Below are 26,168 nucleotides of genomic sequence, written 5' to 3'. Positions count from 1 at the left end.
GGCAGTCGTTTGTTCGTCCTTCCTTCTGACTTTTTCCTGTCCCTGCCTGTTTCTGCAGAGGTCACAGGAGGTGGGGGCCGTACACGCGCCCCTGGTGGCTGCGGGAGCGGTATCTGCGGGCCCCGAACTCCCTCCCCCGCGCCCACCCCCAAAGGGCAAGAGGAGCGCGTGGCGGACCAAAGAGAGCCCGCGAGCGGCCGCGCGCCCACCAATAGGTGCGGGGCTCGGAGCCGCCCAGCGTGCGCGGTCCCTCCCTCCTCCCTCCGCCCCCGCCCCCGCCGCCGCCGCCTACCCCTCCTGCCGCTCCTGACTCTGCTTCTCCGCCGCGCGTCTGGCACTCAGAGAGCCGCAGCGCCAGCGGCGGGTGCAGCCAGCGGAGAGCCAGGCCGGGAACACCGAGCGGCAGCCCGGGAGGACGCGAGGGCGCACGCCGCAGTCACCCATCTTCAGTCCCTGCGGCAGCTGCTGACCCGCCACCATGGCCCGCGGAAAAGCCAAGGAGGAGGGCAGCTGGAAGAAATTTATCTGGAACTCGGAGAAGAAGGAGTTTTTGGGCAGGACCGGTGGCAGCTGGTGTAAGTACGGGGTCCGCAGCGCTTGCCCTCCTAGCGCCTTGTGTTTCCGGGTAGGCGCATCCCCCGCGCAGGCTCTGCGGACCGCTCGGCGCTCTCCGCGCTGGCGAGGGCGCAGCGGGCTCGGGTGGTGAGCGCTGGCCCGGGCTTGTCATCCCTGTGCGGAATGCAGAGTCCCCGGGATAGGCGCGGGCGGGGATGGGAGCTCGCCAGGTAGAGCGTTATGTGGATTGTGGCGGTCTCGGTCAGTTGTAGTCTATCTGAGCATCACTGGAGCCCTTCCGTCCGGGAAACGGTCCGGCGGTGGGAGAGTTGATCTGTCTCTCCCTTACAGTCGTGTCCCAAGTCCTTAAAAATGAAATTTGAGGCTCTGAGAGAACCGCAGGAAGGAAATCGGATCGAATGCAGGAGAGTTTGTGTATTATAGCACCTATCTTCTAGTCTAAATATGTACTTCAGAAGGCGGGGGTGGGGGGCGGCGGTGACAGAATCCATACACTGCAGTATTTCGTAGCGAGACCTAGAATCTCGCCACCGATGACCTACCCTGGAGTCATCACAGCCCAGAAACAGCCCTGGAAGCTCTGTGTCAGGACTCCGTTTCTGAGCCTTGGCCCGCAAACATGGCAAAGTCGGTTTGTTTTCAGGGTCTACAGAGAGAGGCAGAATCGGTGCCTGGGTGTAAGAAACAAATAGCATAAAGGCAGAAACAGGTCATCTTACAAGATTTTGAGTAGCCTGTTGCTTGGCTGGATACATTTTTTTTTTTCCGTTGCAAATTAGATACCTTACTTGTCTTCTACTTCTCTACACGGGAAGGGTGACCTTTTTTTTTTTTTTTGGTAAGGTCATTTTGAAGGGCAGAGTTGTAGGCAAATCTGAATATGAGTCGTGACTGCGGAAGAGAGAGGGAAGGAGGGAGGGAACTCCCCCCTCCTGCATCACTGCCCCCTCCTTCTCTAATATCATCATCACCATCACCGACACCACTAGCCCGGCCACTGCAACCACTGAGGGAGCCCTGGGTAGGTGCTGATGTGATTCTTCTGATTGGAAGGCTCTGTGAGCATCGGCAGGAGAATGAGTCAGGGAAATAGCGCTTGGCTGACATTTTGAAATGGAAGAACCTGGAACGTACGATTCTTGTAGAGGGGGAAAAAAAAGCAGCCTGTAATGGGTCTCTCTTGATTGAAAAGTAAAGGGTTAATAATGCATCACACTTCAAGGTTAGTCAAGGTGAAATCTTATCCCATACCTATGCTGAAGCATAGGTATCCTGAGCATGTTGAATGCAGGTCTTTAAGGCGATGGCTTACAGCTTGTATTTTATATTTTATTTTGGGAAGACTGTATTCTTCAGTGGGGTTACTGCCATAGTTTCTCATGCAGAATGATAGCTGTCTGTGTTTACTTAACGTGGAAGGGAAGGCCTGGAGAAATCAGGGTGTTTGTGGAGTGAACAGCTCCCAGACTGGGCCATCTCCTAGCGACTCTTGGTAACTTGAGTGAGGTCTGAGGGGTGCGCTGCAGGATGGGCCCCCTTCTCCCAGATTCACTGGAGGCTCCTACCACGATGATCTGACCACAGCTTCGTCAGGGGCTAGGGGCTGCATGGACTCTAGGCATATTGTAAAATTGGCCCTCTAGAGTTTTTCCCTCTCATAAAACATCTTTCTTTCCTCATTCCAATTCCAGAATAATATTTGTTTTAGAGGGTAAGGCAGTATGGAAGGACTTGTTCTGTAAACTGACAGGACCTCCATATGAGAGAGAGCGAAAGAGTGTGTGTGTTGGTGTTTGTGTCTTGATACTACATACAGCAGTGTCGATACACTGATTCATGAATGCAGACGTGAGTACTGATGCTTATGGTTCATCTTTCCTTCCATTTTCCAAGGTGCAGGTGAGGTGCTGGGCTAAGAAATCCAGTTTTTCTTTTGCAGTAGTATGTCTACTCCTTTCTGGCCATATAAGAAATGACAGCGTCTCTAATAGACAGAGAAGGCGGCAGCAGCCCTGTCTTCCTGTGGAGAAAATGCCACCTTTCTAGTCCTGGGCCCAACATGGATGCCCTTGAGACCAGGGCAGGTTGCCCTTGGTTCAGTTCTGCTTGTAGGTAGATTTTCACCAAGATGGACGCAAGAGCCTTGCCTGTCACCTGCTGGAGAGAGCGCAGCACGCAAATTGCCCAGTGCTGTCTATCTTTTTGTTAAGTTAATACGGGCGTTGGTAGGTGTATATGTTGACCGCTGGGCCCAGATGCCATTTTCCCTTCTGCATATGACCTTTTGAAGGGTACTCTTTTTTTTTTTTTTTTGGAATTATTCTATATTACTTATATGTTTTTTTTGTAAAGGAAGAACTATTTTTTCAAAAGGAAAAAAAAAGTGTCTAAAGTGTACCCTCTGCGCCACCCTGTCAGGTTGGTACAATATACCTGGTTTTTCTTTTCGAGCCAGCATGTTGGCACCAGTGCCTACGCCCCACCACACCTGCATTGCCCACTCTAAGCAAGTGACCCTGCAGCACCGATGGTGGAGACTGTGCTCAGTAACACCGCAGCACAAAAGTGGAGAACCCCTCAATTCCCAGAGGGTACAGAGTTGGGCAGATAGGGGAGGCTGTATCTCCTGAAACTGAATCAGTGTGCTTGCAAAATGAGTTGTTTTTCCCCAATCATACTTGTATTTTAAATCAAATCATAGCCTCAATTCTGTACCTCCTCCTGTCATTAGAATTGGGTATGTGGAGCCCCAGAAATGAGTGTTAAACGTTTCCGTGGTTAGGCTATAAGCGCCTAGGGTGGGGGCAGCAGAGAACCGCGTTGACCATGTTACACCAGCTCCTGCACCTCTTAGGAGCGTTCACTGGAAAATTTTTCCAGATCTCTTGACGTCACAGCCTTGCCATTTGCCTACTGCTGCCTGGATACAGAATGCAGCACTTAACTCTTGTCCTGCGGGGAGGCATGGATTGAGCTGGGCAGCTGTAGTTCTGGATTGTACAGTCTTTTCATTTCTTCTTATCTTGGCGTGGGTCTTTGCCCATTTCCTTCTTTTCTTTTTTTCTTTTTTAAATGGAGGAGAAAAAGGATTATGGTGAAGCATTTTTCATATGGTTTTATGTGGATTTTGCTTGTTTTAACAACTCTAGAGTATCATTTCCCCTGAACTATTTATCGCTGATAGAAAAGTTGAGCTTTGAAGTATACACAGAAGGCAAACCTGGCTAATTCTAGCCACAGTGAACCCACTTCCTCCTGACCTCCTTCACACACATACACACACACTTCAATAATACTTTTGTTCTATTGCTTTTTCCCAAGGACCCCAGCTTTTACTGCAGGAATCTGAGCGTTTTGAGAAGTAACTTAAGGCCCCTTTGTGCAGTCATGTTTCAGACTTGATAACCCCGTTCCCACTGCTGCCTTCACACTGAGTGTTTGGCTGGCACAGGGCTGCCCGGCGATGCCTAGTACAGCCTGTTACTATGCGGCTAATCTGGGAGATAATCCCCGTAAACTGGTAACTGATACCTTCATTCCAGTCCATGGGCTTCAAGGTTTGTTTTTTGGGTTTTTGTTTTTGGGTTTTGGTGTTTTTTTTGTTTTTTTGTTTTTGCTTTTGCAGCTATTTCAGCTTCCATTCTGTTATCCTGTGAACTATGGGAAGAAGAGAAGTCAGTTTTATCAGTCCTTAATCTGAGTCCAGTCAGAAGATGAAATAAAAATTTCTACTTGCCATTTTACCATAGCAGTTCCTTCTTTTTTCTTTTGTCCCCCCTTGTTTGGTGCCCCTGAAAGGAAAGAGGGTGTACTTGGTCAAGAGAGCTTCACCAGCTTGCTCAGCATTCATCACTCTTTCTTAGCATAAAAACTCACGGGCATTCGAATGTTTGGAGAAGCATCAGGGCCTGGATTGTAGTGTTGGAATGTCAAGGGATAAGCAAGCAAAGGAAACATCATTCTCTAAGGGAGTATATTGTCATATTTGAAAGGCATTGCATAAGCACACAAACACAGCTCTAGGTTTTATTGATGATCTTCATGACTGTTCTTTTTTTAAATTTAGAGAATAAAAGTATTTCCTAAAGAATATTAGTTCTCGTTGAATATTCATCCTACCCTTAACCATCCTGCAACACAGATACATTATAATGGAGGGCTCCCTGTCCCCCTGTTTTTGCCCCACAGTCTGGGAGTCTGGGAGTGAGGTGCAGACTCTTGATCAAGATTGGGAAAGGAGACTCTGAAGACACAGCTTAGAGGGGAAGCCAGGAAGGAAATCCAGTCATCTCCGGCAAGGTTCGCCCTGCATTCTTGAGCACAGGACTGCTTCATAGCCTTTTTTATTTCTGTCTGTTCTCCTTGCAGTTAAGATCCTTCTATTCTACGTAATTTTTTATGGCTGCCTGGCGGGCATCTTCATCGGAACCATCCAAGTGATGCTGCTCACCATCAGTGAATTTAAGCCCACATATCAGGACCGAGTGGCCCCACCAGGTAAAATGAATGTAAATATGTTCAGTTTTCTTCTGGAAGTAAAAGAAGGGTCACTTTCTCAACTGATGTAACACTTCTGCCAACAATAGTTGTATTTTCTGAGCACATTCTTCTGAACATTTGTCTGTCATGTGGTTGTAAAGCCAGCTTGGGAAGAAAAACTGGGGACTGTGTCTCTTGCAGCCAGCTCTCCTACCTGCATTGTAGGCAATGCTGCTGGGGTTGCAGACATCTTTCCCAGCTCTGCTGGGAGGGAAAAGAGCCCTGGTCCTTTATCCAGTCTGGTGCTCACCTGCTATGTGACTGACTGGAGCCTTGCTCTCATTGTCCCTCACACCCAAGGGGTTGGTTAGTGGGCTTGTTATGGGGCCTTTCCAGCTCACACACATATTTTTCACTTGCTTGAGGGGACTGTGACTCAGATAAATCCTTTAAAAAACCACTTTGGCTCTCGTTTTTAAAGGTGAATTTATTTTTAGGGATGATGAGATGCCCTGAAATGGCCACCAACTCCCAGGGAGGGGAGTCCTGACTTCAGGAGTCCATTCTTTCACCTGTTCTTGACGGGCAGCTTGACCTTCAACAAGGCGCACTCTCTTCACTCCTCTATTTATGTCTGTTTGTTTAGTAGGCATCTTATTTACTGGCTTTCTGGGCCCCCTTTGTAGGTTAAGTAGCTGTCTCCTTTAGCTCTGAAAACGTGGGGCCACAAAGAGCTTATCATGGAGAAATGCAGGCTGCCACATGAGAGCCCTGCTGTGACGTGAATGCAGTCACACGAATGTAGAGGGACCTGCCCTGTAGGCATGTGTATCCTCGGCGGTCACTAAACCCCGGGGAGGCCCACTGTCCTTTTGCCTGACACTGACACAGGGATGAGACGGCAGAGCCCGCACGCTCGATTATTCTGTTAGTGATTGTACTGTCTGGCTGGTCTAAAAGTCATTGTCAGGAGGCCTCGAGAGAGGAAATGTTGCATAACTTCCGGGTTCTCACATGGTCAATGACCTTGAGGCTGCCACCAGGGGTGGCGGTGACGTGTCCCGTCTCCACTTTCCCCGGGCAACGGTTTACTAACAGCTGTATTGAGGTGACAGTCTCGAGGCTGTCTTCATGGGACTGAGCGGCCTTGATCAAGTGTGGCTGCCAGTCACAAGCTCATCATGTCCACCTCCTCCTTGGGCCTGAGAAGGACTCTCGGAAGAAAGTCTTCAGAATATGGAGCTGGAAAACACTCCTTGTTAGCCCCAAGTCAAATAGTCCTCTACTGTCAGAAAAATCCTAAATATTTCCAGATACATTTAGATCTAGGGGATTTGGGAAGTGACAAAATGAGAACATGTAAGTATATAAAATGACTTAAACCTGCTAAATAATTCACAGTTTATGACAACTGTTTCCTCAAAGAGGTGGGTCTGTGGAAAGGTTGAGGCGAGAATTCTGGTTTGTACAGAGAAACGTAGGATCTTAAGTAAACATGTTGGACACTGGCTTTTGTGACAGTAAAGCATGGTGTGTCTTTTAACGTTCATGTCTGCTTCAGCTTTTATGGTAGCATTAGCAGTCATAATTCTAAATCTTTGTAGACTTCCTTTTATTTTTTTTGCCATTTAAAAGCTAATTTTCAATCATGATGCCATTTTCTAACAATTCTTATACTCAAGGTGACCCCAAAGTCAAGCATTTTCTTGAATTTCCTAAAGAAAATTTCCAGTTTAAAAACTGGCCCTTGAGTATTTAACCTTTGTGGAGTCAATCCATAATAAAATTAAAAGTATTCTTCATGGCCTCTGCAGAAAGGGAAGTTTCACTTTCAAAAAGAAATAGTCAAAGAGCCAGCCCTTTGAAGTAAGGGCTTACAAATAACCTTGCATTTCCCTCCCTCCCCTTCCTTCCAGCCCCTTCCTAAAAGACATGTTCTGAGTACCTATATTTAGTGTCCTCACAGCAGTTGGACTGACCTGACAAACAGTCACTTCTCCAGAGGAATGCCGGTGGCTCATCTTGGAAATATGCATTCCTGTCCTTTGGTCTGAGTCACAGGAAGAGTCCTCCTCAGCCCTCCATCCCACCCCCTTCCACACCCCCCGCCCCAGTTCTTGGCCGTTTCGCTGTCTCTCCTTTTCCTCACCCATCATCTTGCCAGTAGAGGCTAGGCCAAGCTTCCTTTTACAAACCTCACCTTTTCAGGGACATAACATTCATTTGAAAGTGATAGTGGCCTTTGAGCGAGGTGGCCAGGTCGGCAGAACACCCGCTGCCGAGAATCGAGAAGCACAGCCTGTGGACTCTCCCTGAGTGCTCTGAGGGACCCTCCCGGGCTCTCTTTAACACATCTTAAGAATTTATATTTTTGGTAGCCAATAACAATTTCTTCAGGCCACAGACTGAAGGACTGTATAGAAACACTGGCAAAATTTTTGACTTCAAATTAATATCTTTAAGCCTCTGTTTTCATGACTGTTAAAGGAGGGAAAGTGTATATTTAAGTCAAATGAACTTAGTGAGTGTGAAAGAGGTGGTCTGTTATTTAAAGATGTAAAGACTTATTAATGCTATTATTAACTGAACTTGAGTCATGAAGACAAACCTGACCAGACTGAGGTTTGACTGCCCTTTTCACACTGGAATACCTTGTCATCAGATCTCTTCTAAATAACATGTGTGATTGTGGCCAAATTAAGCAGCGGCAATTGTACAGAACATTTGTGTCTATTTGTCTATAATACTGGACAAGCTGCGGGGCTAAACACAAAAGTCTCAGGGCAAGGAATAAATCTTTAAACAGGAGAAAAATGTAGGAAAAAAATAGATAACGTACAGTTTCTTGCCCTAACCAGTTGTGGCCATAGGTGGTTATAATATTCCTTACAAAGTCGTGTTGCTTTGTGATATTGAAACAGAAGTGCCTACTCAGCCTGGAAGGCAAGGGCTGCTGAGATTTTATGTTGAAACATATTAATTTGCTATTTTGGTGGGTCAAAAAATGGTTACCTGTTGGCAGTTTCATGTTGCGTAACCTAAATGTGAGAACAGTTCCTGAGGTCGCAAGCCATGACACATAAGTTCCCAATAAAACAGAACTGAAAAGGATAAGCAGGGGCTGTGGAACTGGACACAATCCCATCATTCCACACAGTACTTAACCTCACTAAGCCTCAGTTTTCTTATCTATAAAATGGGGATTAAGGATTAAAAAAGATACTACATATATGTTAAGTGAATAGTACTTTAGAGTCACAAACCTCATGGCACTAGGTAAATGGTAGCGGTTAACAGGTACGTCTATTTTTTATAGCCCTGTCATTTCACTGGAAGCAGAGTGTCTTCTTTTTGGATATTGAAGTTAGTATTTCCAGCCTTTGGATAATATAACATGGATGTTTTGAATACTTAGATTTTCATTGGTCAGGAAAATCCCCTGGAGAAGGGAATGGCAACCCACTCCAGTATTTCTGCCTGGGCAATCCCATGGACAGAGGAGCCTGATGGAGTCCATGAGGTCACAAAGAGTCGGCTAGGACTTAACAACTAAGCAACAACAATAGGGTCTTAGCTTTCCATGGAGAGTGGAAGAATCTGGGTTAGGAAACATGTTTAAGAAAAATGGTTAAGTACATTTAAGTGACATCGTGTTGGTCCTACCTTCTCCCTCTAAAATACCCCCACTTTTGGGTTCACCCCTGCCAAGCTTTCCTCCCTGGGGGACCTTCTTAAGAAGATCCTCAGCAGTGGTCAGTGGCATCTCTTCTCACAGGTTAAGGGTGTTGGGTCTGGAGAGAGATGCAGTTGTCAGTGTGTAGGAGAGAGCAGCAGGCACACCCACGTGCCCACACAAATACACGCACATGCACACTCACCATGCCTGCCCCTGGTTTGACCCTGTGCTTTTTGCTGCCTGGCCAGTGGTGTGAGGGAAAAGTCTCCCCTTCCATCCCTAGTCCATCCCTAGTCCACCCTGCCCTGCACGCACAGAGCCATGGGGGCACGAAATGAAGGTCACTGTGTGTTAGTCAGGGGGTCTGGGAGATTCCCGGCCGCCTTGCTTCCTGGTGAGCAGGTGTGGATGTGTACTCTTCCTCTTAAGTTATGGGCAGGTTTTTGTTTTGTTTTGATGTAAAGATGGCTCAGTGTAGGAAATGATTTAAGTGAAGTCACTCAGTCGTGTCCGACTCTTTGCGACCCCATGGATTGTAGCCTACCAGGCTCCTCCATCCATGGGATTTTCCAGGCAAGAATACTGGAGTGGGTTGCCATTTCCTTCTCCAGGAGATCTTCCCAACCCAGGGATCGATCCCAGGTCTCTTGCATTGTAGGCAGACGCGTTACCATCTGAGCCACCAGGGAAGTACAGTATAGGAAGAATTCATTTTAAAAGGCTCATATTTTCAGTGAGATGGTAGCCAGCATTGAGGCAGGGAAACAGGATGGGCAGAGACCAGCAGACCACACTGCCACCACCAGCAGGCTCCACTTCATCTTGATTGGGAAACAGCTTGTCAAGGCATTGGAATTCCAGTCTCACTGTAATGCCAGTGATTTCTTGAGAAGTCATTATGTCAGTCTCAGAATTCCTTTTTTTTTTTTCCTTTCCAAACTATTATCACACTGTATTTAGTCTCTTTCACTTAAATTTCAAAAGGGGGAATTGGACGTATCTGGCTTCCTTATACTTTGGGGGAATTGTTACTTCAGAGTGCCAGCAAGGTGTTTTTCTGCCATTCTGTTAGATTCTGTTGATCTGTGAGCTTATATGATAAACAGCTGATGCCCTTCAGCCCTGCCTGGCACTCAGTTCCCCCACCTGCCTCTCCTCCCTTCCCCCCACGGGTCCTGCCAGCCTGCTCCCGGAGACTGAGGCTAAGGATGAGTTGGTATTGGTGGCGCTAAGGTTTCCAGGGGCACCTACCCAGACTTGTAGTTTGGTAAAGGGTTGAGGACAGCAAACTCCAGGGTCCCTTCCTCAGTGAGCCTGGCTCTTAGGCCTTCACAACTCACCCACCCAGGGTGCTTTTTCTTCTAGTCTAAAGATAAAGGTACGATTAATCATGTCAGCTCAGGTGCACAGGAAGCCTACTGATTAACTTAAAAGCATTCTTGGAGTCACAGAAAAAAATGTGTCTTACTTCATATGCTCATTTTAGATGACTGAGCAGAGCAAAGACCTCTGGTGAATAGAACCAGGTAACAAATTTCACGCAGAGGTGGAGATGGGAGTGGGGAGATGAATCTGAAGCTTCATGTCGGGCTTTTCCGCCGCTCTCTTGGGGAAGGTGGTTGTGGAAACATCAACCTTCAGCCTCCATTTCTACCTCCCTGTCTATGGTGAAATACGATGGGTTGCACTTGCTATCTGTGCTTGTTCTTTGCTCTCATTCTAGTAATCTCCAGACCCCATGGCTCATCTGACAGACAAGATGAGAGAAGCTGGGAAGACGAAGGGGAAATTGGGAGGGTATTGCCTAGTGGCTTCCAGCCAGCAAAGTATCTTTCCCCACATAACGTGCATGAGTAGACATCATCAGATATCCTGTGCAATGCAGCGTCTTATTTTAGGATATTGGTCACTTAGCAAATTTTGTATCTAAAATCAAAATACTGTGTGTGCTTGTTCATCAGTTTGGCCTTGGATTAAAAAAAGCATCATTAGTATGGTAGATTTGACTATTTATAGTTTTCCATTATAAAACTGATTATTATTTATTTTACTGAGAACAAGCATAATAATGAGCTATACAAGATATTAAAGCTATGTCCCTGTGAAATTCCATGTGTGCCTAAGATCAGATCAGATCAGTCACTCAGTCGTGTCCGACTCTTTGCAACCCCATGAATCGCAGCACGCCAGGCCTCCCTGTCCATCACCAACTCCCAGAGTTCACTCAGACTCACGTCCATCGAGTCAGCGATGCCATCCAGACATCTCATCCTCTGTCGTCACCTTCTCCTCCTGCCCCCAATCCCTCCCAGCATCAGAGTCTTTTCCAATGAGTCAACTCTTCACATGAGGTGGCCAAAGGACTGGAGTTTCAGCTTTAGCATCATTCCTTCCAAAGAAATCCCCGGGCTGATCTCTTTCAGAATGGACTGGTTGGATCTCCTTGCAGTCCAAGGGACTCTCAAGAGTCTTCTCCAACACTAAGATAGAGCCTAAGATAGTGTCTAAGATAGAGCCGTTGAATTAAATATTAGTAGTTCTCTCTGCTCACCTGAAGATGATTATACAACTATAGGGAAAAAAAAAAAATCTGATGATATAGGGTAATTCCATAAATGGAGAAGAGCCTTCAACCAATGTGCCTGCCATTTAACTTAGGAGAAAAGATTTCCATACAGTGAGGGTTATTGAACACCCAATAGGCTGTAGAGAGAGTCCAGCTACCCATCTTTCTAAGACTTTTCAAAGAGAGCAGCTTCTTGAGATTCTTGCGGGTTGGGGAGGGTGGAGACGTGAACCTGCCCAGAGGCAGGGGGGTTGACTTCAGCTGATCCCAGGCCACAGTCGAAAGCGAATCAGAGGCAGAAGGTGAGGTTTAGGCGACTGGTTTCCAGAAAGTACAGTGGCACCTTTTCTCCTGTGCCCTCATTGTATTTTTGTAAGGTAAATTGATATTAATCCTGCATAGGTAACATAAAAATTAAAAGCAACAATCAAAACCCATAAATATCCTAGTGGCATTTGAAGGGGGAATACGCGTGTGTGTGTGTGCATGTGCATGTGTATGTGTGCACTCAGTAGTGTCCAACTCTTTGTGACTCCATGGACTGTACTCCGCCATGCTCCTCTATCCGTGGATTGTTCCAGGCAAGAATACTGGAGTGGGTGGCCATTTCCTCCTCCAGGGGTCTTCCTGACTCAGGGATCAAACCCGCATCTCCTGCCTATCCTGCATTGGCAGGCAGGTTTTTTTACCACTGAGCCACCAGGGAAGCCCATGTATGTGTGTATTTATGTGATACCTAGATTTGTAGGACTGTGTGTATAAAACCACGTTCCCAGTTTTTTCTTTGAATGGAAAATTACTTTTCTACTTGGAATGTTCAGGAGACCAGTATGTATGTAGTATGTGCAAGGCTACCTTTATAAGCACTTTTTTGTCTTCTGGAGGTTTCTCTGTAAAGTGATTCCAATTTAGGGTATTTGGCCTAGTAATTTATTGGTTGTAATAAATGACAGGCACAAGCAGCTGTACTTTGGAATTCCCTTTGAGTAACTTTGCAAGGTTAAAATGAATGCATTCTAGTTTAAATACTTCAAACTCATAAGTAGATGGAGAAATTATAAGCTTGCTACATTATAAACCTAACTAGAAGCAAAATACTTTTCTTAATAAACAGTCTTTCTTTTCTCTTTCCTTTCCCTTCCTCTTTTACTTTCCCCTGACCCCTCCTGCTGTGAACCCTACTAAAGTTCATGGTGATGTGTTTTCCTTATTTATTTCTCAAGAAATGGGGAACCAAGAAGAGGTCAGTGTAATTCAAATGGGGAACCAAGAGGTCAATGTAATTCAAAGTCAAGTGTAAAGCCAAAAGTTTTTTTTTTTTTTTTAATTAAACTTCAAATCTTATGTGAAGTTGACATACTAATTAAAAACCAAATATTCAAGCTTCACATATCCAGATTCTCATTTCAGTCCTTTCAGGTGACTCTATTTGATAATAGTCTGTAATTTACAGCAAATGATCAGTTGAGGGCTAAGCTGTCCAGAGCTTAGTGTGGTTCATGTAGGTTCAAGTTCAGAAGACTGGAGAAGCAGAAGGTTAGGTCTGTTTCCTAGAATATAATTTGAAACTGCAAGTCAGTGATTGGGTGTTGTGCTGTCTTTGGCCTCTGAGAGTTACTACTGCAAACAAAGCTTGTCCTTATCCAGAGCTATAACTAACAATTGTAAGGAGTGAGCATTGTGGAGAGGGACAGCTGAAGGGATTTGTGGAGTCCTTGGAGAGGGTCATGGTTGAGAAATTTGCTTATGGACTCAAGATGACTCTTTGCGGTCCCATCAACTGTAGCCTACCAGGCTCCTCTGTCCATGGAATTCTCCAGACCAGAATACTGGAGCGGGTAGCTGTTTCCTTCTCCAGGGGATATTCCTGACCCAGGGATCGAACCCAGGTCTCCCTCATTGCAGGCAGATTCTTTACCATCTGAGCCACCCAGAAGCCCCAAGAAAATAAAGAAGTTGCCAAATCCAGTTCTATCCCTTTTTATCCCAGACTAATGGAAAATTAGTCTGATAATATAAATGGTTTAAAGGATTTAGATACCAGGTCAAGGGTCCTTCATCTTCTTCTTTTGAGTATCTAATTGCTTTAGAGAAATTATTAGGAATTTTCCTAATGGTTTAGAGAAAATCTCATCAGAGAATTCTCCTAATTAAGATTATTCAGAACAGAACAGTCCAGGGGATTGCTCTCTGATAGCTTCCAGGAAGAGAAATTCTCAGGTTAGCAGATTCTAGACAAAGAAAAGAGAAGAGGCAAAGGTGGTAGGTGAGAGAGCGAGGGGCCTTCCAGAAATATGAGGAAAGGGAGCTGAAGAACACACCAAGGAGGCGAGAGCCACACTTGACTCTGGGGTGGCCTCCTGGATATTTGTGTATTATGTATGTGTGTGCTCCCATAGGTTAGGGTTTAGAGAGAGAAGCTGATTGCATGACCTCAACCCAAATGGTTCATGCTTTTCTGGAAGGAACGTTTAGATCAGAAGTTGAGTATCTTAAAAGGATAGTCACTAAGGCTTATATTAGTTATACCTTCTACGATTGTGCAGACTCCAGAGGGGAAGTTTCACCTATAGAAGAGAGCAAGACGTGGCTGCACTCCCCGGGGGTTGGTCTGTCGTTCCTGGGCTCCATCTGCCAACTTTGGCCCAAGGTCTTATCCAGCTGGGCAACTCACAGGATGGCAAGACCCAAAGCTTACCTGTCCATTTCACCTCTTACATCCTTGGTTTCATCAGTGATGTTTCTCCGTGCAGAACACAGAGATTCTTCAAGTGTGTTTGATCTACATGTCTCTCATATGGTAACATACAGGCTTGATCATAAGCCAAACTCTCTGAAGGATTTGGGCTCTTGGAACTTGGTGGATACAAGACCCGTGGTGTATAACTCTTTTCTGAGCCAGTGGTGCCATTGGGCATGTAATACTCACATCTGTATTTTCATTAATCAGATGACTAACGGCAGTGTTTCAGATAAGAATTGCTGGTGTGCAGACTCGATCACTAGCTCTGCATGATGTTGTAGGAGTGAGGGGAACCAGGTTTGCTAAAGTAATTGTGGTGATAGAAATGGATTCGTCTTGGATGCTATCAAGGTGGTCTACTCTGTCCCAGTACATTATTAAAAAAAAAAAAAAAGAGGGGTCTGGTACAAGTCTCTGGATAGGCATGAATTTGGTTTTCACCAGAGCTCTCAGGCTGCTGAAGAACTCACTAGCTGTGCCCTTTTGGTAGTAAAGAGCCAGAGCACTGAGTGAAAGGAGCTAATGCTTTGGGGTCTCACACGTGTCACCTGGTCTGTTTAATAGTGGGGACCCTGCACTCGGCATTGAGAGGGAAAGGACAGCTCTCTGCAGAACCCCACCTCCTCTTCTTGCTCTCCTTTCTTCTCTGGGAGAACCGGAGAAGTACATCACTCGTCCTCATACACACATACCACCTGGGAGGTAGAATAGCCAGGGAAGAGAGATGCAGAAGCAGCTGGAAAGTGCAAGGCAGACTGCTGGGGAGGAGAGCTGAAGCTGGGCCAGAGGGAGCTGACCGGGTGACCCTCCCCTCGCCATTCAGATGCCTCCATGTTTGCTCTCAACGTGACCTTTCGAACTGTTGGGTGAGATGCCCCAAATCTCACACTGGCTCATGGACGTTCTGTTAGTGTTTTGTGTTTTGCTGTGTCACCGCTCTGCAGAGAGACCGCGACTGCCGTGACTGACTCACCACGCTGATGTCCTTGCAGTCAGCCAGCCGGTTCTTCCCCACCTCCTTCCTTCCTGAAGTTGAGGGGAGGCCACCCCTTGGTTTCTGACGGTTGGTCTCCTCTCTTTCATCTGTCCACTGCTCTCCTGCCCCTCTCTTGCCCAAGCCTGGAAACACTGTTTAACCCTGTGCACGTATGTTAGTCCGTTTCTGCCCACCCCCTTGCAGGCACACAGAGTACCTGACACCTTCAGTGGCATTTGCCTGAGCTCTGCTCGCCCTGCGCGCTGCCTTTCTCAGTGCGCCCCCCCACCCCACCCCGGAGACCAGTGAATGTCCCTGAGGCTCTTCTGTTCCCTCCTGACTCCAGGATTAGGAGAACGTCCCCTCCCCCCGAGTTCTGTGAAACCTCTAGCTCTGGGCCTGCCTCTGCTCTTCCCCAGGTCCAGGGAGGTCACCTTGACTTACATGTCTTGTTTACAGTACAAACCAGCAACGACCCTCCCTCCTAGACTTTCTGCATTTCAGCGCGAGGAGCCCTGCCAACTGCTGTAGCCCAGGCAGGCAGTCCCAGTGGCAGTCTGTGTGTGTGTGTATATTTGCATGTAGGTATCTATCGTCTTTATCATGTGGCTCTTTTTGTACTATAAATAATCACAATGCCCATTTTCTAAGTTAATAATGTGTCAACAGAAAAACATTTTTTAGAGTATATTTAAATTGCTTAAGTCATATGATTTTCTATGGTTTGTGAGCATCATAAAAAAAAATGTTTTATTGTAGTAACCTTTGTTTTTAATGGAAGAGTCTTTTCCTGCTTCTTCCCTTTTAGACTCATTTTTATCACCATTGACAGTCCCCCTCCCCCCAGAAATTCTTCAGGTTCTCCATTATCCTTTCTGAGATGTCACTCGTAGCTTGTCTCGGGCACCCTCTCTGCCTGGCTGCAGACCCTCACGTTCTGTCTTCATCATTTCCATGCCTCTAGGTAACTGCAGGCACAGAAGAACTTACCCATTCAGCCCTGAGCTCTCCCCAGCCTCATTATTTAATTACTTTTGAAGCGCAAAGCCATCATTAATGATGAGGAAAAATAACGGGTCATTTAGCCCAGACCCTACTGAAACCTGGTCTGAAGTCTCACAAATGGTGCTGCTAAATGGGCTTCCCTTGTAGCTCAGTTGGTGAAGAATCTGCCTGCAGAGAGATGCAGGAGAACATGGTTCGATTCCTGGGTTGGGAAGATTCCCTGGAAAAGGAAGTGTCAGCCCACTCCAGTATTCTTACCTGGAGAATCCCATGAACAGAGGAACCTGGCAGACTATAGTCCATTGGGTTGCAAGAGTCAGACACGACTTAGTGACTAAACCACCAAATGGTTACTACCCTCTGGTCATCACTTCTGCTTTAATGAGGTCATTGAGTCAGGACTGCCACACCCAGGTTCTCATCCTCTACAGCAGTAGTTCTCAAACCAAGAGTGCTTAAGGATCTCTTCAAGCTTGGTAAGCAGAGATTCCCACATTGCACCCTTAGAGATGGGGAGTTGGCAGGTCCCCAGCGGAGCTGGGAAGGCTGCACATTTAATAAGCCTCGAAGCGAGAGCAATGGAGGTTACCCTGAAAGACTGTGATGATGAGGCTCCTTCTGTGCCCAACACCAAGAGGGCAAGTCTGGGACTGGGGTTCGTATAGGGTTGCTAGATTAACAAATAAAAATACAGGATGCCCAATTAAATGTGAATTTCAGGTGATGAACAATTTTTTATGTATGTCCCCAGTTTTACATAAGACATACTTGTATAAAACATTATTCATGGTTTATCTGAAATTAAACTGTAACTGTGCATTTTATATTTTATCTGGCAGTCCTAGAATAGAATGCAGTTGTGATTGACTGTCCAGTCACTATCTGAGACAGTGCTGTGTAGCATTGCTCAAATGTTTATCTAGAAAGTCATGTAAATGGCAGAGGCTTTTAGAAGTTAAAGAATCTAAAAAGTCTGTTAAAGAGTGGAAATCCAAGGTATACATACTTTGGTTTTTACCCTGTCTGGCACTTGCTCAGAATGTTTGGAATGGAAAGCTGGAGAAGCACATAAATTCCATATTCCTCCAGTTTAGGTTAAAAGATTCATATGTCTCTATTGAGTAGTCTTAAGTCTGCAGTTTTCAGTGGTCATAAGTTCATTGATTAAAAGGAATATGGAGGAAGACCTCTGTGCTCAGTCTTATGTGCAGTTAGGGAAGGAAGAATCATCTGCATGAGATGCTGGCTTGCAGTGCATTTTTTTTTTTTTTTAACTTGGGCACAGAGGAAGACTGGAAAGAGAACAGGCTTTAGAGAACAGCATGCCTGGGTTGGAATTCCGGTTCCACCACTTCCTCTGTGACTTTGGGCCAGGTACTTAAGCTTTCTGTGCAAGAAGTGTTTCATTCATAAAACAGAGATATGTCTATCATGAATTGTTGCTGGGGAACTTATATGATATCTGATCTTAAGACACAGTCATTGGTACTTATGTGCTTAACCTAAATGCCAGAGAAAGGATTTCACACAAGAATTTAATCCAGTTTTTTTTTTTATTTTTGGCTGCACACTGCAGAATTGAACCCATAGCCCCTGCATTGGAAGGTGGAGTCTTAACCACTGGACCCACTGGGGAAGTCTCAAAAGCCTTTCTTTTTAGCTAGACTGCGTTACCAAAATATGTTTTACATGTGAAGAGTCTGCTTCTACAGTATCTTGGTTGACTCATGGTTTCTTTTTAGCCAGAATGCATTAGCAAAGTATGTTTTACACGTGGAGAGTCTGCAGTATCATGGTTGATTGCCTTCCCACTCATGATTTTCTCTGTTTTTCTAACTTTCTACCTGGTCTAGGATTAACACAGATTCCTCAGATCCAAAAGACTGAAATTGCCTTTCGTCCTAACGATCCCAAGAGCTATATGACATATGTGGATAACATAGATAATTTCCTGAAGAAGTACAGAGATTCGGCCCAGAAGGATGATATGATTTTTGAAGATTGTGGCAGTAAGTAGACATGTTTTGGATGATTGTGATTGGTTAATTCTGATCTCCTGTTTCTATTTGTTATTTAATGATTGAAAGATCCTCCTGAAGTATTTAAAAGATTAACTCTGACTATATTGAGAGGAACTGTTTTGTTTTGTTTTTTAAAGCAGAAAGACTTTATGGGTTAGGCTTGGATACAGTGAAACTGTATAGCTGCAAGTGTTGCTTTAACCCCTATTTGGAAGGTGTGTTTTGAACACTGTCAGGCATCTCTGTTCACTGATCAGACTCAAAGACCATACTACAATTCTGATCCTCCTACATACATTGATTTTGAGAAACACAATTGCTTATTATTTCCAGATTTCTGCCCCGCTCCCTCCCCCCAATACCCTGGCCCCTACAGAAGAGTTCATAGGACCTTCTCTCACCCAAATGACCCTTTGGTGTGATTAGCTATAACCACATTGAACTGATGGAGGAGGGTTTATGGTCAGGGTATATTTTAGAGACCCTGGCCAGGATGGATAATGAAATACATCTTGGGCAGCTAAGCATCTGGATAAGGGGATGACTGATGAACGTCAAGAATAGCTCTTAGTTTCATTAAGCCATTGACACAAACACACATCCTCCCCCTTGCTCCCTGGAGTATGAATTTCCTAGCTTTGTTATCATACCTGTCACAAATAAGATGCTGCTGTGAGTTACTTAGTGCTAATCAGTTTTTCTAATTCCATTCAACTCCAGTTCTTTATATGGCAGATGGTTGTGTACTATGGGGTAAATTGTCATTTTAAGTTACTTTGAAAGGATTTAGTAATTTAAAAGAAACATCTTCATGAAATTTTTCTCATTTGAATTTAAATGAGATTTTCATCTTACTTTGTAATAATTAAATGGCCTATATGATAGAGTGAATCACTTTTCAGGAGATGGACTGAATTGAGGTACTTTATTATTGGAAGGGAAAATAGTTAATTTGTGGACTTAAAAAAATATATTTTTAAGTACATATATATACATATATGTATATATATGTAAAAATATATGTATGTAAAAAATGTATTTTTAAGTACATATATACACATACACATACATAGTTTATGGTATTTGCATCAATTTCCTGCAGAATGCTTTAACTTTGAATTCTATTTTCATTTATTTTTTCCTAAGGCTTTCAATTTAAAACACACAGCTATAAATTTTCCCCATGGAACAAATGCTTGTAAGAACTGTGTTAAAAGGCAAAAACTCAAAAAAATTTTTTTCAAATCTTGAATGGTGGTTGAAAAGGAAAAACAATTCTTTCCTGTTCACTTTTTACTGTTTAACATGTTCATTAGCAGCATAGCTCTAAGAAATCCCAATCAAGAAACTTCTAGTTCTGAAAATTACTGGCAGTCCTTTTAATTTGTGTTCTAATTATAACATCCCCATTATTGAGCTCAGCTGATGCTGACCTGTGCAAACAATGCTACTCATGAAGAGAGATCCAATTTCCTTTCAGTCTTCTAAACAGCAGAGCCATCCATTATTTAAAGGAAGAGAAACATTGCTAGAGAGCAGACATCATGTGCGTGCTCATCAAGCTGTATCCAGTACTATGACGTTTTGGTGTGAGGTCAGGTACTGGCTGGTGCTTTTGGTAAAAAGACCTTTTTAAGGTCAGTGGAGAGATGAGAGATGGCTTGCTGGGAATCTTTCCTTAATTCAGGCGATACAGTAAGTGCAGGATAGCCCTGTCTGAGAATCAGTCATTGTGACAGGGAAGAGAGCCCTGTCCTATATCAGTAATGCTCAGGGAATTGTCAGTACAATGTGAAAATGGCATTTGCATTTTCAGATGTGCCCAGCGAACTCAAAGATCGAGGAGAATTTAACAACGAACAAGGAGAGCGAAAAGTCTGCAGGTTCAAGCTTGAATGGCTGGGAAATTGCTCTGGAATAAATGATGAAACTTATGGCTACAAAGATGGCAAACCATGTGTCATTATAAAGCTCAACCGAGTTCTGGGCTTCAAACCTAAGGCAAGTAATATTTTAAATCACAGAATTTCAATGAGCCATTCATACTTAAATGCAGTCCTTAATTGGTATGAGAAGAAGAGACTATAATGAGTTTTTAAAGGATCCTCAGTGACGGTTTTAAAGCCCCATGAGTAGAGTAACATTGAAAACCTCTGTAGCCATCTTGAAATTCTTAGAGTTAGGTCATTAATCTTATTTCCTAAAGTTAGAGAAGTCCTATGTGGCAGAGTCAAATTCTGACATCAGTCCGGTGGTCCTGTTCTGCATTTCTATAATGTAATTGTATAAATTCTTTAAAAATAAAAAGAGAAACAGGTATCTCTTAAGTTTAAAACCTACCTGCCTGTACAGTCAGACTCTGGTTTTGGTACTCTAGGGGCCATAGTATTTCCCACTACTGGGCATACACACTGAGGAAACCAGAAGGGAAAGAGACACGTGTACCCCAATGTTCATCGCAGCACTGTTTATAATAGCCAGGACATGGAAGCAACCTAGATGTCCATCAGCAGATGAATGGATAAGAAAGCTGTGGTACATATACACAATGGAGTATTACTCAGCCATTAAAAAGAATACATTTGAATCAATTCTAATGAGGTGGATGAAACTGGAGCCTATTATACAGAGTGAAGTAAGCCAGAAAGAAAAACACCAATACAGTATACTAACGCATATATATGGAATTTAGAAAGATGGTAACAATAACCCTGTGTATGAGACAGCAAAAGAGACACTGATGTATAGAACAGTCTTATGGACTCTGTGAGAGGGGGAGAGGGTGGGAAGATTTGGGAGAATGGCATTGAAACATGTAAAATATCATGTATGAAACGAGTTGCCAGTCCAGGTTCGATGCACGATACTGGATGCTTGGGGCTGGTGCACTGGGATGACCCAGAGGGATGGTACGGGGAGGGAGGTGGGAAGGGGGTTCAAGATGGGGAACACGTGTACACCCGTGGTGGATTCATGTTGATGTATGGCAAAACCAATACAATACTGTAAAGTAATTAGCCTCCAATTAAAATAAATAAATTTATATTTAAAAAAGTATCTGGTAATTTGAAAAAAATGATCTGATCATCAGAAATAAACTTTGTTTTTACTGAACAAAGATTTCATTGCAAAATTAGTTGAATACTAGGTTGAACTTTTATAACAATGCCATTGGCTTTTGCCATTATTGCAACCCATAAAAGGTAAGTATTCCTGGAGATCACCAAAAAATGGCAAGTTGCCTCTATTTAGTGGGATGATAGTAATTCTTTAGAAGGAAAAATTGTATTGGTGTTACCTCTGCTTTTATACAATTGCTAAGTTTATTCTCTCCCCCAGATCACGAATTTAAAAATGCCATCCTTTTCTCTTAAGCATGCATTCTTCCATAAGGTTTCTTGCATTTGCACATATGAACATCACCATTAAAAGGGTAGTTTTGGTTCTGACAGGAATTGACTGCAGTATACAGAGTTATATGAACAAACTTACTTCCTTCTGGAATCGGGCTCTTTTGTTCATCAACTTTCTGTTACATGCTATTTTTTTCCCCACAATGTTACCCATGAATAATATTTTTTAAAAGTCAATGTAGAGATGAAAAGTTTTATTACCATAACTGAAGGATGTAACAAAACTCCCTCACTGCCACAGGAGGAAAAAAATAGATGAGTGGGTAGATGGCTGGCTGATTTGATGGATTGCCCACAGAAATGTATGTATCGCTCAACAGAATTTTAAATCTTCTTTCCACTTAGACTAGGATGGTGGTGGTTTAGTCACTCAGCCATGACCAACTCTCTGCGACCCCATGGACTGTAGCCTGCCAGGCTCCTCTATGGGATTTCCCAGGCAAGAATACTGGAATGGTTTGCCATTTCCTTCTCCAGGGGATCTTCCTGACCCAGGGATCAAACTCAGGTGTCCTGCATTGCAGGTAGATTTTTTTTTTTTACTGACTGAGCCCCAGGGAAGTCTGGACTAGGGTATAATGGAAGGAAAAGGGTGAGAGCCATTACATCACACACAGTTGATGTTCATGTTGCTAGGAAGCTCTTCACCAGGATAAACCCACTACTTAGCAGTGAAAGGAACCGGTGCAGTGTGCCCCAAGGACTAATCGTGATCTGTGCTCTTTGAATCTTTTTGGTAATTTTGGTATTTTCTCTTTATAGATGCTGAATGATATTTGTCCCCTACAGAGGCAGTACTTCTAGTCTGTTATGATTCACATCTCTTCCCATATTTATAAAGATATTGTTAAAGTTATGAATTCAGCTACTCTTACTTTTCAGTCTCCCCCGCAAGCCCCCCTGCTTTGGACTCCCCTTGGTTACCCATCACCACTTTCTGACTAGCACCCCATCCCAAATCCCAAACTTTTCTGTTGTTGCAATTATAGAGATTGTAGGACTCCACGTCTTACTTCATGTACCTGTTTCCTCCTCCCTGAAGACAGATTCCAGTAACTACTTCGTTAGTAAACATTTTCTCGACATATTTTAAAGATAAGTCTATTGCTGGCAGAAAGTTCCAAGAGAGTTAAATCTAGATGATCATCTTTTTGTATTCCAAAACAAAGAATAGTACCAAAAAGGCCCTTACTGATACAGAAAATTGCCCCTTTTATCTAACTCTGATTAGACTGTGTGTTTACGTCTCATGTCAAGACTCATGCTCTGCTGATGTGAGTAGGCAGGTGGCTGTGTTCCAGGGAGTAAACGTTCCTCACTTGTCTTATGAGGTGGATTTGAGCCAGGGATGTAGGAGGGCAGTCCCTGGGTATTTCACTTCAGCCGTAACTTTCAGAGTGTTTTGTGGGTCCCTTCAGTGGATTCTCCCTTGAGACCCCTTTATTTAAGGGCAGTGCCACCTTTATCTGTTTTATATGCTGGAATTTCCTAACAAAACTGGGACTTAAATGATAGTGCCTCTACTGGAGATTTAAAAAAGGAAAGCTTACTTGAAGAAGGCATGCTTGAAGGAGAAGGATGGCATTATTTATTCATGGCTCGGGAGGAAAGCCCAGTTTTATAAAAACAGAAATGTCAACCCACCTTTCCATCTAATTTTAATCTTAGCAAATGAGAAGAGAGGATTATTTCTGAGTTGGCTCTTATTTTTCAGTGTTCTTGAATAGAGCACATAATGGGTTACCATTAGAAGTTCCATTTAAAACAAAAGTTGGGCATTTATTTTCAAGAAATTTAATGACCTTTCCTAGATTGGTTAGGGCAGTCATTCATTCTGCTGTCCTCAAGTGTTTGGTTACTATTTCAGCTGACAAAAGTGTACTTGTTTGGGCTACAAGTTTTAGTTTTCTTTTTCAGAAATAAAAAAAATTATTTACAGACTTACTGACCAACATGGGTTTTATTTTTAGCCTCCCAAGAATGAGTCCTTGGAGACTTACCCAGTGATGAAGTATAATCCGTATGTCCTGCCTGTTCAGTGCACTGGCAAGGTAAGGAGATCTGAGTTACTGAGGCTAGGTGGGGAAGAGGGGAGAATAAATGAGATGGTTTTAAATTAGAGGTAAAATTTTAACTTGGAAATAAGAAACACTGCTTCCAGGAATTAGTCTCAGCCAATTGAGTTGTAGGTGAAAGTGAAAGTGAAGTCGCTCAGTCATGTCCGACTCTTTGCGACCCCATGGACTGTAGCCTACCAGGCTCCTCTGTCCATGGGATTTTCCAGGCAATAGTCCTGGAGTGGATTGCCATTTCCTTCTCCAGGGGATCTTCCCAACCCAGGGATCGAACCCGGGTCTCCCGCATTGTAGACAGACGCTTTACCGTCTGAGCCACCAGGGAAGTCAACACTGGGTAAAACTTAACAAAACCGTAAGATGTAACAAGAATAAAACTGTCAGTTTCTACACTGGAACAAGAAACAAATTTAATCATTTGGGATACTGGTTTAAAGATCTGAGAGGTGAATTAGCCCACACAAATGTTTCTCTAGCCCACATGTTGTGTTAAAAACCTGAGGCCAACATTTTTTTTCCAGCTGACAATTTTACACTGAAAAGTTGTTTCTTGTTTTTCTTAAAAAAAATAAAAATATGAAGGTAACCATCAATGTGTATTTCCTTTAAGTAGAATAAAAGGAATCTCCAGAAGGTCCAATTTTATGTTGGCACCAAGAAAGGAAATGGACACAAGAAAATACAAGGCAAATAGTTAAACTTTGAGAGATAATGTCATTGAGAATATCCACTGGACCCATACTGAAGAGTTTCTGACTTTGGGTGTTGGCTCTATTTCTAGAAGGTTGTGTTAGCTTGAAGAAATGCATAATTGGCCTCTGCTGCAGCTTCCCGTTTGTACAATGAGCACAGTCTCCTTCGAGGACCATTTCTCAAGGCTGCTGTGGATTAGGCTGCATGTGTGTCAAAATATAGTATATGTTAGTGTGGCACATCCTCCAGTGGTTAATGTTCCCCTCCTCCCGGAGGAGTTTGAGCTGGCATCTTAGAGGATGGCTGATGGTGTTCTAGCAGACAGCTGTGTGGGACTGACAGTCTCATTTGTGTGTGAGTACAAACAGTGATTCCCAGGATGTGAGCCATTAAAATCTCATTCCCTCTCTGGTTTTTTAGCGAGACGAAGATAAGGAGAAAGTTGGAAGCATAGAGTACTTTGGACTGGGCGGCTACCCTGGTTTCCCTCTGCAGTATTATCCCTACTACGGCAAGCTCCTGCAGCCCAAGTACCTGCAGCCTCTCCTGGCCGTGCAGTTCACCAACCTCACCATGGACACTGAAATCCGCATAGAGTGTAAGGCGTATGGTGAGAACATTGGGTACAGTGAGAAAGACCGTTTTCAGGGACGCTTTGATGTAAAAATTGAAGTTAAGAGCTGATCACAAGCACACATCTTTCCCACTAGCCATTTAAAAAAGTTTAAAAAAAGATACAAAAACCTACTAGTCTTGAACAAACTGTCATACGTATGGGACCTACACTTAATCTATATGCTTTACACTAGCTTTCTGCATTTAATAGGTTAGAATGTAAATTTAAAGTGTAGCAATAGCAACAAAATATTTATTCTACTGTAAATGACAAAAGAAGAAAATAAAAATTGAGCCTTGGGACGTGCCCATTTTTACTGTACATTATGATTCCATGACTGACTTGTAGTAAGCAGTGTTTCTGACCCCTAAGCATTGCTGCCTTGTGTATTTTATTTAGTGTACAGTACTCTAGGTGCACACTCTGGTCATTTTTCAAGCCATGTTGTATCGTATCCGTTTTCTACTCTATGTGAGCAAGGTTTGCTGTCCAAGGTGTAAATATTCAATGGGAATAAAACTGGCATGGTACTTTTTTTTTTCCTCTTTGGGTTTGGCTCTTTCAGATGTAACGGCCCATCGATGAGCATTTTTAACACACTCCATAGTCTTTTCCTGTGGTGTTAGGTCTTCTTTTTTTTTTTCCTGGGTCTGGGTGGGGGGTGGGGTGGGCTGTCATGGGGGAACTGCCCTTTAAATTTTAAGTGACACTATGGAAACACACAGAGGTGATGGGTTGTGTTGTGCTTTGTACTGAATGCCGTCCTGACTCCTCTCTCCCCGTCCTCCGGTCTGTTCTGAAACTGTGGGTGAGATCTGGAGCGCCCATCACTTTGGCTAGTGATAGGGCCGATTAATTTGCTTTGTACATTTTCTTTCACTTTCCTTTTTTCCTTTCTCTGGAGGCATCACATGCTGGTGCTGTGTCTTTATGAATGTTTTAACCATTTTCATGGTGGAAGAATTTTATATTTATGCAGTTGTACAATTTTATTTTTTTCTGCAAGAAAAAGTGTAATGTATGAAATAAACCAAAGTCACTTGTTTGAAAATAAATCTTTATTTTGGACTTTATAAAAAGCAATGCAGTACCCCATAGACTGATGTTGAATGTTGTCTGCAGTGCAAAATCCATGTTCTAACATATGTCATAATTGCCAGGAGTACAGTGCTCTTGTTGATCTTGTATTCAGTCAGGTTAAAACAACGGACAATAAAAGAATGAACACATTCCTCATGTGCGTGATTCACTCTTGTCTAAATGCCCCAACCTGTGACTGCTTTACACTCTACACTGCTAGTTATCCAAGATCTTGAAGAAATACTGAAC

At 43.7% G+C, this 26,168-nt stretch overlaps 2 protein-coding genes and 1 non-coding gene across 5 annotated transcripts in view; 2 read left to right on the top strand and 1 right to left on the bottom strand.

The window, feature by feature from the left end:
• Window positions 1–322: 322 nt before the first annotated feature.
• On the top strand, window positions 323–26,068 carry ATP1B1 (ATPase Na+/K+ transporting subunit beta 1). Its single transcript, XM_006054332.4, has 6 exons — window positions 323–575; window positions 4,945–5,073; window positions 17,875–18,030; window positions 19,859–20,043; window positions 23,426–23,506; window positions 24,644–26,068. Exons 1-6 carry the CDS (start codon window positions 479–481, stop codon window positions 24,905–24,907), a joined length of 912 nt encoding a protein of 303 aa, XP_006054394.1. The 5' UTR covers window positions 323–478; the 3' UTR covers window positions 24,908–26,068.
• Window positions 14,285–14,417, top strand: LOC112585311. The gene has a single exon (XR_003109785.1). It is a non-coding gene; the product is annotated as a small nucleolar RNA SNORA66 (small nucleolar RNA).
• Window positions 25,880–26,168, bottom strand: part of NME7 (NME/NM23 family member 7) — a 248,043-nt gene continuing 247,754 nt past the window's right edge. For all 3 annotated transcript variants that reach the window (XM_025285986.2, XM_025285985.2, XM_025285988.2), the window contains one exon: window positions 25,880–26,168. In XM_025285986.2, the coding sequence (XP_025141771.1) occupies window positions 26,136–26,168 (33 nt within the window). In that variant the 3' untranslated portion in view covers window positions 25,880–26,135.

Source organism: Bubalus bubalis, chromosome 5 (assembly GCF_019923935.1).
Source record: "Bubalus bubalis isolate 160015118507 breed Murrah chromosome 5, NDDB_SH_1, whole genome shotgun sequence".
NCBI classification, from domain to species: Eukaryota; Metazoa; Chordata; class Mammalia; order Artiodactyla; family Bovidae; genus Bubalus; species Bubalus bubalis.
This window is presented reverse-complemented; position numbering and strand designations above follow the sequence as displayed.